General features: G+C 32.3%; 1 protein-coding gene across 1 annotated transcript in view; it reads left to right on the top strand.

Annotated features, from left to right (window-relative positions):
- LOC146531535 (extracellular serine/threonine protein CG31145) overlaps nucleotides 1–12,423 on the top strand; it is an 81,515-nt gene extending 69,092 nt beyond the window's left edge. The window contains exons 7-12 of the mRNA XM_085198090.1: nucleotides 5,059–5,151; nucleotides 7,183–7,426; nucleotides 8,339–8,419; nucleotides 8,762–8,874; nucleotides 9,504–9,644; nucleotides 9,871–12,423. Of these exons, the coding sequence (XP_085054216.1) occupies nucleotides 5,059–5,151; nucleotides 7,183–7,426; nucleotides 8,339–8,419; nucleotides 8,762–8,874; nucleotides 9,504–9,644; nucleotides 9,871–10,060 (862 nt within the window). The 3' untranslated portion in view covers nucleotides 10,061–12,423. The remainder of the gene's footprint in view (nucleotides 1–5,058; nucleotides 5,152–7,182; nucleotides 7,427–8,338; nucleotides 8,420–8,761; nucleotides 8,875–9,503; nucleotides 9,645–9,870) is intronic.
- Nucleotides 12,424–12,793: the final 370 nt, after the last annotated feature.

Genomic DNA, 12,793 nt, shown 5'->3' with positions numbered 1-12,793 from the left:
ATTTTTTCCAAAGAAATATGTATTTAGATTCCGATTAAAAAAAAGGTATATTTTCTTTATAGGGTGACGTTTTATTCACACGATATATGTACCACGTAATACCAAATAATAATCACGTGTTAAATAAATTCAAATTAAAAATAAATCCAAATAAAGAAAACATCGTTTCCGAGTATAATAATGGCAAAAATGAACATTTTTTTCTCAGTTTAATCCCGCTGTATCCCGGAAATAGCAGGATAGGCAGAGGGAACCTGGTATTAAAACAGTCCGTTACCCACTTTTCGCCGAATTACGACGACATTGAGAGTTGAGTGGCTTAACACATCGTTTACGCTATTCTACTCAAATGAATATAATAAAATATTTAATATATATTATTTTCTCGAGTGGGAATCGAACCCACGACCTTTCGAGCTTACTGGCGCACGCTTGTTCCCCTGCGTTTTATAATTATATACTTCCCAAGTCATAGTAACTTCGTCATCATTGTACTATAATTAAATCGAGTACTTTTCTGTTTGATTTCAGTTGAAACTTGTAACTTGAGGCTAGTATTTAGATGGTTAAATTCTCATAAACAAATATTTGTACAGGCCTCTGTGATTGTTTCCGGAAGTTCACAATAGGCATCCCTGTTTCTACAAAATATATAGTACGGTCAACAAATCGTGGCCGCTGAAGTTAGCTTTAGACGGCTGCGCAGATTTGATTTTAGGTTATTTTCTTACTTTCGATTGTTTTCTTCCTGAGTGAATAATACGAAAAAGTTTATAAAACTTAATTTCAGTGCGGCCATTACTTGTTGACCGTACTATATATAATGCTAGAGTAAGCATTACGTGCCATAAAACTATATAATTTATATTCAATAGTTATCATAATATATCTTTGTATTTTGTGAAGATTATGCTTATCGATATAATCTGTATTTATAATACATAAAACTGCCGCCTAATTACATCCTGTAATTAATTACTTTATATACATGTATGTAAATTAACTTACATAGTTTACTATAAAATAAATAAGTGCATTTCATGTACTCTTAAATCTATGGCATGACTCCAGAATTCGGTGAAAAATGAGAAACGGAAGTGTCTTAATTGGGACGGAGTGTATTAACACTCTACCATACCTCTCGTCTTCTCACCATACCTTACGTACCCAGGTTCCCTTTCCCTATAAAGCTATATGCAGGATACAGCGGGAAGCTTAAAAAAAATAAAATCGTAAACATAAATGCAGTTCATTCATCAGCTTTTCCTATTTGATTGTACATCTTTATAAAATACATAGCCAAGTGCGGTAGTTTCTCTCCGTTGTCGATTAAGAACACTTACTTACCTCTTGTCACCCACAATGTACTATAAGTTCGAATAAGTAGAATAGTTTCGAGTGCACGTTTCCAAGTTTTGTCACCTCGTCGGGAACCTTACGTGTTGGTTCCATTCACGAAAGTTCGAGAAAATTCTTTCACATGATCGGCTTAGAGACTTGCCCACTGTTCGGAACTACAAGTGTTATTGTAGTAGGTGAGTGGGGAGTTTTCTAAGTTTTGCAGCTTTTCTAAACTTCTTGCCCTAATATTATTGAATTCTATTCAAACTTTACTTGGGAATTATAATCTTATTAAGTTATAAAGGTAATAATCAGAAATAATCTATATATATAAAAGGACTTGTCCTCACTGACTGAGGTAAGACGCACGCACAGCCGTAACCGCTGTGCGCAGAAACGTGGAATTTGGGCAGATGTTTACTTTCGTAATCTGGACATCCACTAAGAAGGGATTTTGAAAAATTTTAACCTTAAAGGGGTGAAATAGGGGTTGAAAGTTTGTATGGAAAAAAAATTAAATTGGCACCGATTTTTATAAAATTTGAAATTTGGGTTTTTAAAAGTATTTAATTGAACACGTGTTTCATCGTTTTCTAGAATTCTCCCCCTAAGGGTGCAAATAAGCGGGCGAAGCTGCGCGCGCCCACTAGTATACATATAATTATAGTATCTTTAGAAAAAAACATATAAAAATAAAGGCCGTCGTGGCACAGGGACAACTGTAAGGCAAAGCTTGATTCGCCTCGGAAGAATAATAGTTAATTAGAATTTATTATTTAGTTATATTTTCCTTTCTTAGCTTTGGCACTAAGGCAGAAACCCGGCGTTAAGTTCCGGCCCTCAACGCAATGCCTCGAAAATTCCAGCGGAAAGCGGCTAACAGACTGTCATAACACTAGGTCCCCTTTGCCTACACTGCTATATTGCTAGAATTGATAAGTTTTGATTATTTTAAATATTTTTAAAAAAGAACAAGGAATTTTAAAATAATTCAAAATAATATATATACAATTAACAGTTTTACTGATATTTTTTAAAGTAAAATATCATTTCACTGTCAGTTAACGGTGATAACGAAATGATGTTGGCATCACTCTGAAGGGACATCTCGTCTTTTACAAATGGCTCTCGTATTAAATATCAAGGCCTTTTAACACTTCAAAATGAATTTGCATTTATTATTACAATTATTTTGTTTCATTATTTGTAGTATATTTTTATTAATTTTATTAACACAGGGCACAGGCCTGTGACTGTAAACCCCTGTCGCTTTTGTTTTGGGGGTCGATTTCCAGTCGAGGAAATTAAATATTTTAAAATTGTAATTTCTTTGCTCTGGTGTCAAATCAAAACGCGACGTAGAGTTCCACCACTGAACACATATATCCACCAGAATTTGGCGGAAAGCTTGGAACGGAGTGTCTTAACACTAGGCCCTCTGCCTACCCTACTACACGCGAGATACAGCGAGAAGCTGAAAAAAAAAAACAATGAATACGAATTCACTAACTATAAAACAGGATAGAAACGTGATTTCCCTTGTCCAGTCTATACCTGGAAGACCTGCAAGATTTATAAGAAAAATTATATACTCAAGGGGTTATCCCTGTGACATATCAAGGGGCTGGTGATAGCCGGTATCCGCTTAGGGACGATAAATTGAGATAGTCGATAGCAACCCTAACGGTGATAGGTTCACAGGTAGAGAATTTTATCCTATGCTATATGTATATTATATGCTTGCTATATATAATTGGAAAATTGTAGCAAATAACATTTTAAATTATGATAGAAATAGGAATTAATCGTATTGTAAGTTGAACTTGTGAGGCTAAGGTCATTGGGAATAAACCTATTGATTAGATAAAAATGTCTCATATCGGCAAATCCTAGATACTGTTATTTATGGCGATTTATTGCATGTACGTAAAATAATAGACATGTTATATATATAAACTAGCGACCTGCTCGCGGCTTCGCCTGCGTGAACTACTTTATTATTAATTTCTTTCTCCATGAGTACCTACGTCCTATAAGTAACTCCTATGCAAAATTTCAGATTCCTAGCACTTGTAGTTTCTGAGATTCCGTGATGAGTGAGTGACCTTTCGATTTTATATATATAGATAGATTAAACAAAAATATATTTATATACAAGTATAATAGGAACAAAAATAATAAGATACAAAAGTTAAACACACACTTTAAGTTTTATTTCATAAACATGAATAATATTGCACGTATGTACTCGTACATACTCGTAGAATAACAGATAACCTACGTCGATCTGATGCAGCAGAGCGCAATAAATCGGAGGACATCCAGAGCCATACATTACCTGAATCGCTGCTATCTAACCAGCTTCACGATTTAAACGATTTAAGCGTCTTTTATAACGTTTTGCTTCCGACGTATTGATATAGTACGAGTAGATATACCTACTAAGGGCTATGGCTTAATGCGGAAAGATGTATATTTATGCCTTTATATTTAATAAGGGAACCAGGACAGTCTGTTTGCATATGGCAAGGTAGACTGAAGGGAGCCTAGTGTTTAGACACTTTGTTCCGCACTTATCGCCGAATTTTTCATGGTATTACGCGTCAAGTGGTGGCTTTTGCTCAACGCTGGGCTTTTCCCTTGTTATTAGAGCTAAGAAATGAAAATATTAATAAATAATAATTAATTCCTCCGAGCAGTAATCGAACCCACAATCGTCGTCTTTAGAGGCTTATGTCACTGCACCATGACGGCATCTAATTATGTCAACGTTATAAAGGATACAATTTAAATTAATTTAGAATATTATGATGTAGTTGGAATATGTCGAAATTATATTATTGTTTCAAGGCGGAAATTTATGAAATAATTTATGGATATAAAGCGTGTATTTATGTATTCCAATTTATAAGAGTAAGTTATTTCGACGATTTATATTGAAATTTAATTATTTTTAATATACTATAATGCATAGGTACCTTTTAATTATATACTCACATATTCGATTACCAATTACTTGTAATTTGTATAATTACGATTCTAATTAAGAACCCCACGGATTAGGTCAAAAATTTACTATAATAAGAAAATTGATATGATAACATTTTCTTAGAAGGCTTTTATATAATTACCTATTTGAAGTCATCAGCAGTAGATCGTTAAGTACTTTTATAAGATACTTTATATGGCTTAATCAAACAATCAACAAGAGAAGACGTGCTTTATCTCTTATCAAACTCTTGTCTCCTTATCATTTCTTGCACTATGAGAAAAAAGCCTTGAGTTATCTCCAAGTTTCATTAAGCCAAGTGAAGATTTTAGATTAACTAAAGTACCTACTTTATAATTTTTTTTTTCTTAATGAGATGCATAGATAATGTGGTTTTAAAAAATCTTTTTTTTACCAAATCGAAATTTATTTAATTTATGTAAAAATGTAGTTGCTAAATTGATAGAAATAGAGTACATATTGTTTATTTTTATTAATTTCTAAGATTTTGTCATTTGATAAACATTTCATCACACACACAGTAAAAACGACTATTTTTCATTATTCTTAACACTTAAAAAACATTTCTTGATGAAATATAAAACTTAAAACGGCTCATACTTTTAAAATCAAAACTAATATTGTAAAAATATCTTAGCATTTCGTAATATTACAAAGATGCAAAAGGGAAACAACGTTAAGTAAAACATAATACTTCCTGTCGACAGATTCGCGCGGGATGTCCAAACATTGCCCAACCACTTCTACTTCTCGGACTATGAGAGGCACAACGCCGAGATTGCGGCTTTTCATCTGGATAGGTAAGATTAACATTATATTATATCTTAAATAATTGTATATATTTTTGATGATATGATGGCTTTTAAGAATTATGAGGTCAACATTTTTTGAGAATTTTTTTAAAATTTTTATCAAGTTATATTGGAACCACAGGTTACCAAAGGCGCGGCTTCAAATCCCGCTACGTTAGTTTATTTATATGTTTCTACTAGCGGCTCGCTCGCGGTTTCACCCGCGTGAACTATGTTATTATTAATTTCTGTCTCCATGGCTACGTCCTAGTGACGTCTATGCAAAATTTGAGACTCCTAGCATTTGTAGTAACGAAGTTTCATACAAACTTTCGACCCCAAAAACAACACTTAGAAATTGAATATTGCAAATTCCCGTCTTAGCGAGTACCTACGTTCTATAAGCAACTCCTATGCAAAATTTGAGATTCCTAGCACATGTAGTTTCTGAGATTTCGTGATGAGTGAGTGACCTTTCGATTTTATATATATAGATATATAGATAAAGGTAGTGTAGAATAACACTTTAAATGTATTAAAAACTGATATATATTGTTAATGCTAAATTAAATATCAATTTTCGCATTATTTAATTATAATTACCTAAACTAAGGATTTTCTTAAATTGAAGAGCATTCGGTTTTTGGATAGTATTTAAAATAATTTGCATTAAAAATGGTTTCATTCTTGGCGTAGGTAGTTCTAGGAATCCTCAAACGGTTAAAATAATTTTAGTACCTACATACACCGTAATGCTTATCAAAGCTTTTTGACTTAGTAAAGATTACTAACATTTCTTCGTAAATATATTATTTGTAAAATGATAAAATAATATATGTAAAAATAGACATTATATAATCAATCTACTTTAATTTTTAAAATTACATTTAATCGTTGTTATTGTCAAACTTCATTTAATATCACCAACAATGACAGTATATAATAGATAACAATTAACATTTAATTAATTGGTAATATTCATATGTAATAGCACCCTACACTAGCAACGAACGCAAGGCAATTATAAACCATGTAGAACTAATTAGGGTTGTCACATGGGATAATTATGCGTGCGTACGGTTAACCGATTTTACTTGTAAAAGAAAAGCAATTTGTTGGGTAAAGAGCACAGCTTTTTCAATATAATAATAGTGTTTTACAATGTGTGTGCTTGAATTGAATCATTATTTTTTCACGTAATAGAATGTTTTATTACTAAAATGCTTAGGCCATTCGTGGCGCAGAGGTACAAGCGTGTGACTCTAAACGCGACAGGTTGTGGGTTCGATTCCCGCTCGAGCTCTAAATATTTTCATTTCTCCGCTCTGGTTTCGAAGAAAAGCGCGGCGTTAAGTTCCGCCACTCAACACGCAATGCCTCCAGAATTAAGCGGAAACTGAGAAACGATATTTATTTACAAAATTCCTTTGAAACATGCTATATCGTACATATATATTATTAAGTAAACAACTTTATTTCAAGTAAATAATTGCACAGTGAATGTCCCACATATGACTTGTCTAACAATAAATAAGGAATACAATAGTGACTCACAGCTAAATGCGTACCATCTAATTCCCTACAATCATAGTTCTTGAGCAATACGGATGTAAAAATTGATACAAGTAACTTTTGATCCAGGATGTGGCATTTCCGTCGAGGAATGCTGGCTGTGGGACGTGTACTTGCAATTGTACTAATAAATGTGCTCTAAAATATATTTCTTTGATGATGTTTATTGATTCTTTTTATGATAAGCTTAAAGAGACAGAAACATTTGTCTTTCGTCTTGCTATACATATTTGTATTTTATTGGCATTAGGTTTTTTTGGAGCATAGATTACTAATAAATAATAAATAATCATTTATTTTTACAAATGCGATACTACATATTACAATGTAAATCATATTTACTATTATTAAAATTAACTAAAGCGATAGCTGTCTTGAAAAGAACTTAAAATTAAAAGAAAAAAAGAAAAAAAAACACACTTAAATCTACAAGCATACTATATTCCATAAAAACATATTCTGAACCAGGATTCTCGGCTTCCGTCGAGCGATGCCAGTCGTGGGCCGAGTCCTCAATATGACAACAGAAATATACGACGTCACAGAAGGTGACATTCTGAAGACATTCTTCGTATCTCCCGCAAACAATTTCTGTTTCCACGGGAAATGCTCATATTACTGTGATACTGGACACGCTATTTGTGGCAACCCTGACATGTTAGAGGGCAGCTTCGCCGGCTTCCTGCCGAGCGCAGATTTGGCAGAACGAAAGGTGAGTTTTATTAGGTTTATATTTATAAGATTTAATTTTAAATCTATAAGATAAGTAATAAAATAATATAATTTAGAGGCCATAATAATTTAGGAGGCATAAGCTTACGCTTACGCGCTGCAGGTTTTGAGTTCGATTCTCACTCAAGGAAAAGAAAATTTTTATATTTTTCATTCGAGCTGGTGTCGAAGCAAAGCATGGCGTTAATTTCCGCCACTCAACACGCAATGCCTTCCAATTTCGGTGGCAAGTGGGGAGCAGAGTGTCTTAACAATAGGATCCCTCTGCTACATGCGGGATACAGCGTATGGCTGAAATTTGTTATCTGTGTTCACAAATTAACATTACGTTCACGGCACATTACTGTTTCATTGAAAAAAAAATAGTTATGTTTAATTTAATTATTTCTTGTTTTAGTAATTAAGTTGCGATTTAATATTTCTTGGTTTGTTAATTAATTATAAAGCTTAACCGTTACCTAAATTACTTCACGCTAGTAATATGAGTTGATTTAACACGCCAGATGTTTCCAACCTATAAGAATGCGTGATTACAGCACTGTTTCAATTATTTTAATTTGAAACTTTAGTTTTTTTTTTCAATCTGTATCCTGCACATAGTAGGGTAGACAAAGGAAATCTGGGATCCTAGTGTTAAAACACTCTGTTCCCTTCTGTTGCCCACTTTCCACCGAATTCTGTAGGTATTTGGAAAATGAAAATACTATTTTCGTCTAATGGCAGTCGAACTTACATGTAAACATGTAAAATTTCTAACTTAAAAAGATACGATACCCACCTCGTATGTATTTCTTGTCAGACATATAAATATTTCTCATATTCTCTATTTGCTATAAAAAATTATAATCCAAAGAAATTTTTGCATTTGTGCTATATATTAATATTTTTGTAGGTTTGGAGACATCCATGGAGAAGATCGTACCATAAACGAAGAAAAGCACAATGGGAACTACAATCCGATTATTGTGATACAGTAAGTAACTAATTTTAAACTAAGTTAGTAAATATTATTCATATTTATTAATGCACATTAAAACGTCATCTGACTGTAAGCCCAATAGTTATGGGTTCGATCCCCATTTATTATTGACAATTATTGTCCATTCCGAGCTCTGGTAAAGAGTTCTGTCATTTAATACGCATTGTCTCGAACTTGGGCGGCAGCGAAAACGGAAGTGTTTCAACTCTAACTTCTTTCTGCTTACAATAATAAATACTGGATGAAGGGTAAATCTAAAAAAGTGGTTTTTTTTTTAATATATTGAAGCGTACAGCTAAACAAAAATGCATTTTAAATATTATTTTTCAATATCAGGTTCGCTCGACACCCCCATACGACTCTGGGCGGCGACTGCTGGACTTAATGGACATGTCCATATTCGATTTCCTAACCGGCAACATGGATAGACATCACTATGAAACGTTCAAGTTTGTATTACTCCTACTACTTTTTTTATAATAGAAAGAGATAATCCGAGGCGATAAACAAGATGGTTGCGAGTTCGATTCCCATTCGAAAGGATGAAGTATTTAATATTCCCATTTTTTTGCTCTGTTAAGGTCATTACGTAATAAGGTCAAAACTTTTATCTGTATCTTTCCTAGTTTCTGAGAAATCTCGAAGTGTAATCATATAACTGCTGACGTTTTTTTATATATAACATTTACTTCTATATAAATATACACCAATATATTGGATTATGGCATTTTGATATCAGTGTCACATGACTCACATAAACATAATTTGTACTTATTGTATATACGTATATTTAATGTAACTGTTGACGTCGTTGGCATTTACTTAAATTACTTTGAATTTACAGCAAATTAGTCTTAATACAAATAATATAAAACAAACAAATAACCTGACTCAAAGCTTGACATTTGAAAAATATGGCTATGTGCTTAAGATTTACAATTCAATCCCCCCAGCGGGAATCGAACCCACAACATTTACGCTAATATTCCGACGTTATGCCGCTATACCACGAAAACTGCGACGTATTTAATCAGAATTTTCTCTATTTTTTACCTAATTATTCCTTATTGTATTGTAGAATGTTCGGCAACGACACATTCACGCTGCACTTGGACCAGGGTCGTGCGTTCGGGAAAGCCTTCCATGATGAGCTCAGTATCCTCGCGCCGCTGCTGCAGTGCTGCCTCGTGAGACACACCACTCTCCTCGCTTTGCTCAAGTAAGAGACTTGGATTGTTTTGGATTTTCATAGAATTTTTTTATATCTTTTTCTAGTAATTATTTATAACACGTTCAAAATAGATCTTACAAATTTTGGCTACGATAGGTTTAAAACTTAAAAATAACTCACCTGACCTGCAATTATTATAAAATTAGACTAGGAAATTTCAACTATATTATTGTATTCACTATTATTATAAATAACTTATGTATTTATCTTTTAGACACCACAACGGCGTTCCTCTCTCAAAAGTTCTAAGAGAATCAATGAAAGCGGACCCGGTCTCACCTATACTCTGGGAACCTCACCTCGCCGCGCTCGACCGCCGCATCGTCATCGTTCTGGACGCCCTACGAAAATGTATAGACAAATTAGAGAACCCCATACAGAATGAAATTAACGATTTTGTATGACAGGTGATTCGTAATTTTATATTATACATACATATTGTGATATTTAGTATGGGGTCGGTCTCGATGTTCCTAGGAATGGATGGCTCACGTTTCTTGGTTAATTTTAATATACGGTTCCTTCTTAAAGCGCTGCTGCTTTTTAGTTGAATTATAATAATGTTTAATATCTATAGTTTTCTTATATCGTTATTCAAGAAGAAATTGAAATATGCAATAGGAGCTGCTTAAAAAAGTTACGTAATAATTTTAATTATTTTTGACAGAAAATATTTAGATAGCTGCTTTCTGTTTAAAAAGAGAGAAACAATAAACCTTCAAAATAATTCGTGAGTTGACGTTGTATGTGATAATGAATGTAAAGGGGTGTTGCAATTTAACGTTAGTCGGATTGGCGTTGTCCTGAACTTGAGATTTTATAGAATTTTCTTCTTAAAATATTAAATTAAATTTTTATTATAATATATCTAAATGCTGAAAGCTTCTGTTTATGCTGAAAGTTATTAACATAAATATTTTTTGTATGTTTCCTATACGTATTATTTATAATAAAGAAAAAAAGTAAAAGGGAAATCGACGAAATTGAAACAGAATTCTATTAAATAAAGTAAGATACGTTTTCTGTTTGATTAAAATTTTACAATATGATATTTCAACTGAAAATACATTAAATTGTGAAGTAATATATAGATAAAATACACCCGCATCATCCAATATAATTTCATACCCTACATTTTCTGTCCACATCTAGATTAAATATATTTCTAGGAACCTATGATGACAATATTATAAATGTATAAAATGAATAACGAAATAGGAAATTAAATTCAGCAAATCTCTTAGAAATCGAAGGTCGGGAATCGGAATCCAGGCATGTTGCATAGATTAACATACGTAAAAGTTGGTAAACAGGCAGTCTTTGGTCCAAAAAGACTATTAGAATTAAGATTTTGTGCCAAAGAACGTCCAAATGAAAAATCTTGAAGTTGAGAATACCATTCCACTGAATCATATAGCCATGTTGAATGCCAAAAATTGAGGGGAAAAGGTTGAAAAATTGTACAAAACAATTCTAATAATCTACAGTAATTTTAATTTGTATGTATATTTTGAAAATGGGGAACTTAGTGTTTTAACACTATGTTCCCTCTGCCTAACCTGCTGTGTGCGGGATACAGCGTGAAGCTGATTTTTTAACTCAAGTCTGACACGTGTTCGCGTGACTTTGTACATAAATAATAATGCAATTTTTTTTTAGTTTTTAAGAGTAATTATTTTAAGTTTTCGTTGTGAATCTGTTACCATAGCTCGAAGCTCAATGAGACATATCAAGCAACGTGGCTTCTGCCGGTGATATTTATTAATATATATATATATATATATATATATATACTGTTGTATTTTATTATTTGAGATTTTATTTTGTTAAATCTGACGTCGGACTGCACGCACATTTCTTTAATGAATATTAAAAAAATATCTATGAAATATATGGACAAAAGTGCATTTGGCACAATTACTAATTTTAATTACTATTTGTTCATATATAAAACGATTAAGTTCTTGTGCATACACTCTGACGGTCTGTTAGAATTTATAATATATAATTATGCTTCTAATATCTTTACTTTTATATTTTTCTATTTTCTTAAATATACTTATATATATCTAGAGCATATCAAAATGTCTGCCAGTTTACGCTCACAATGCTTTTATATTTAATAGCCTCGTAAAAAAAATTCATTTTTTATTTATATTTAATATATTTGATAACTTGTAAATCTGATATTTTACAGATAATTAAATAATTTATAAAAATACAATTGGTCAGTCTAAACGAGTTAGGATTCTCATCAATTACAGTACAGTCAACGAGTCGTGGTCGGCTTTCATTTATTTCGCATAATTTTTTTACTGAATGAACAATGCGCGCGTTCAGAAAACTTCACGACTGCCAATTCTCGTTGAACGTACTATAATACTGTATATTAAGTAATATCAGATTTTGATGTTGCTTAAGGATGTTCTATTTATTTTTTAACATTGACTATTGGAAATTTTTATTCTTTTATTCTGGTACTATCATGACTGTTTCTTCTTTCATTGTATATAATAGCGTATATAATAGCTTCAAGGCAATTAAATATGAAATATAAACAATAAAATGTTAAAATTTTATACTTGTATTATATGAAATAATTTGCATAAATACTACTTAAATTTATTTAAGATTGTATCGTAGAGACGGCGGGGTCAGTTAGAGGCTTGTGTGCAATTGAAAGACTTGCCAAAGATGTACCTACATTGTTTATGTATCGACGCCGGTGTAACGCGTCTGTTGATTGTTGATAAACTATGAAAATGTATTTGTGTTTTATTTTATTTATATATCTATAGAAAAAAATATATAAATTATAAAATAATTGAGGCTAGTTGTGGCGCATTGTACAAGTGAGTAAATGCGATAAGCTGTGGGTTCGATTACCACTCGAGTAAATTAAATATTTAATATTTCTTCGTTGACTTCCGCCACTCAATGAGCAATGGCTCCAGAATTCGGCAGAAATTGGGAAATGGAAGTGTTTTAAGAGGAAAACACTCGGTCTTCATCCTATTTTGCCAGGTACCCTCTGCCTACCCTGGCTAAGTGCGGAATACAGTGTGATGATAAAAAAATATTAACAACCGGTCATTAAAATTTGAATTATATTTTTCAAATTTATTTTTGACTTATTT

This window comes from Heliconius melpomene, chromosome 15 (assembly GCF_056956725.1).
Source record: "Heliconius melpomene rosina isolate 202511_hmr_F chromosome 15, ASM5695672v1, whole genome shotgun sequence".
Taxonomy (NCBI): Eukaryota; Metazoa; Arthropoda; class Insecta; order Lepidoptera; family Nymphalidae; genus Heliconius; species Heliconius melpomene.
This window is presented reverse-complemented; position numbering and strand designations above follow the sequence as displayed.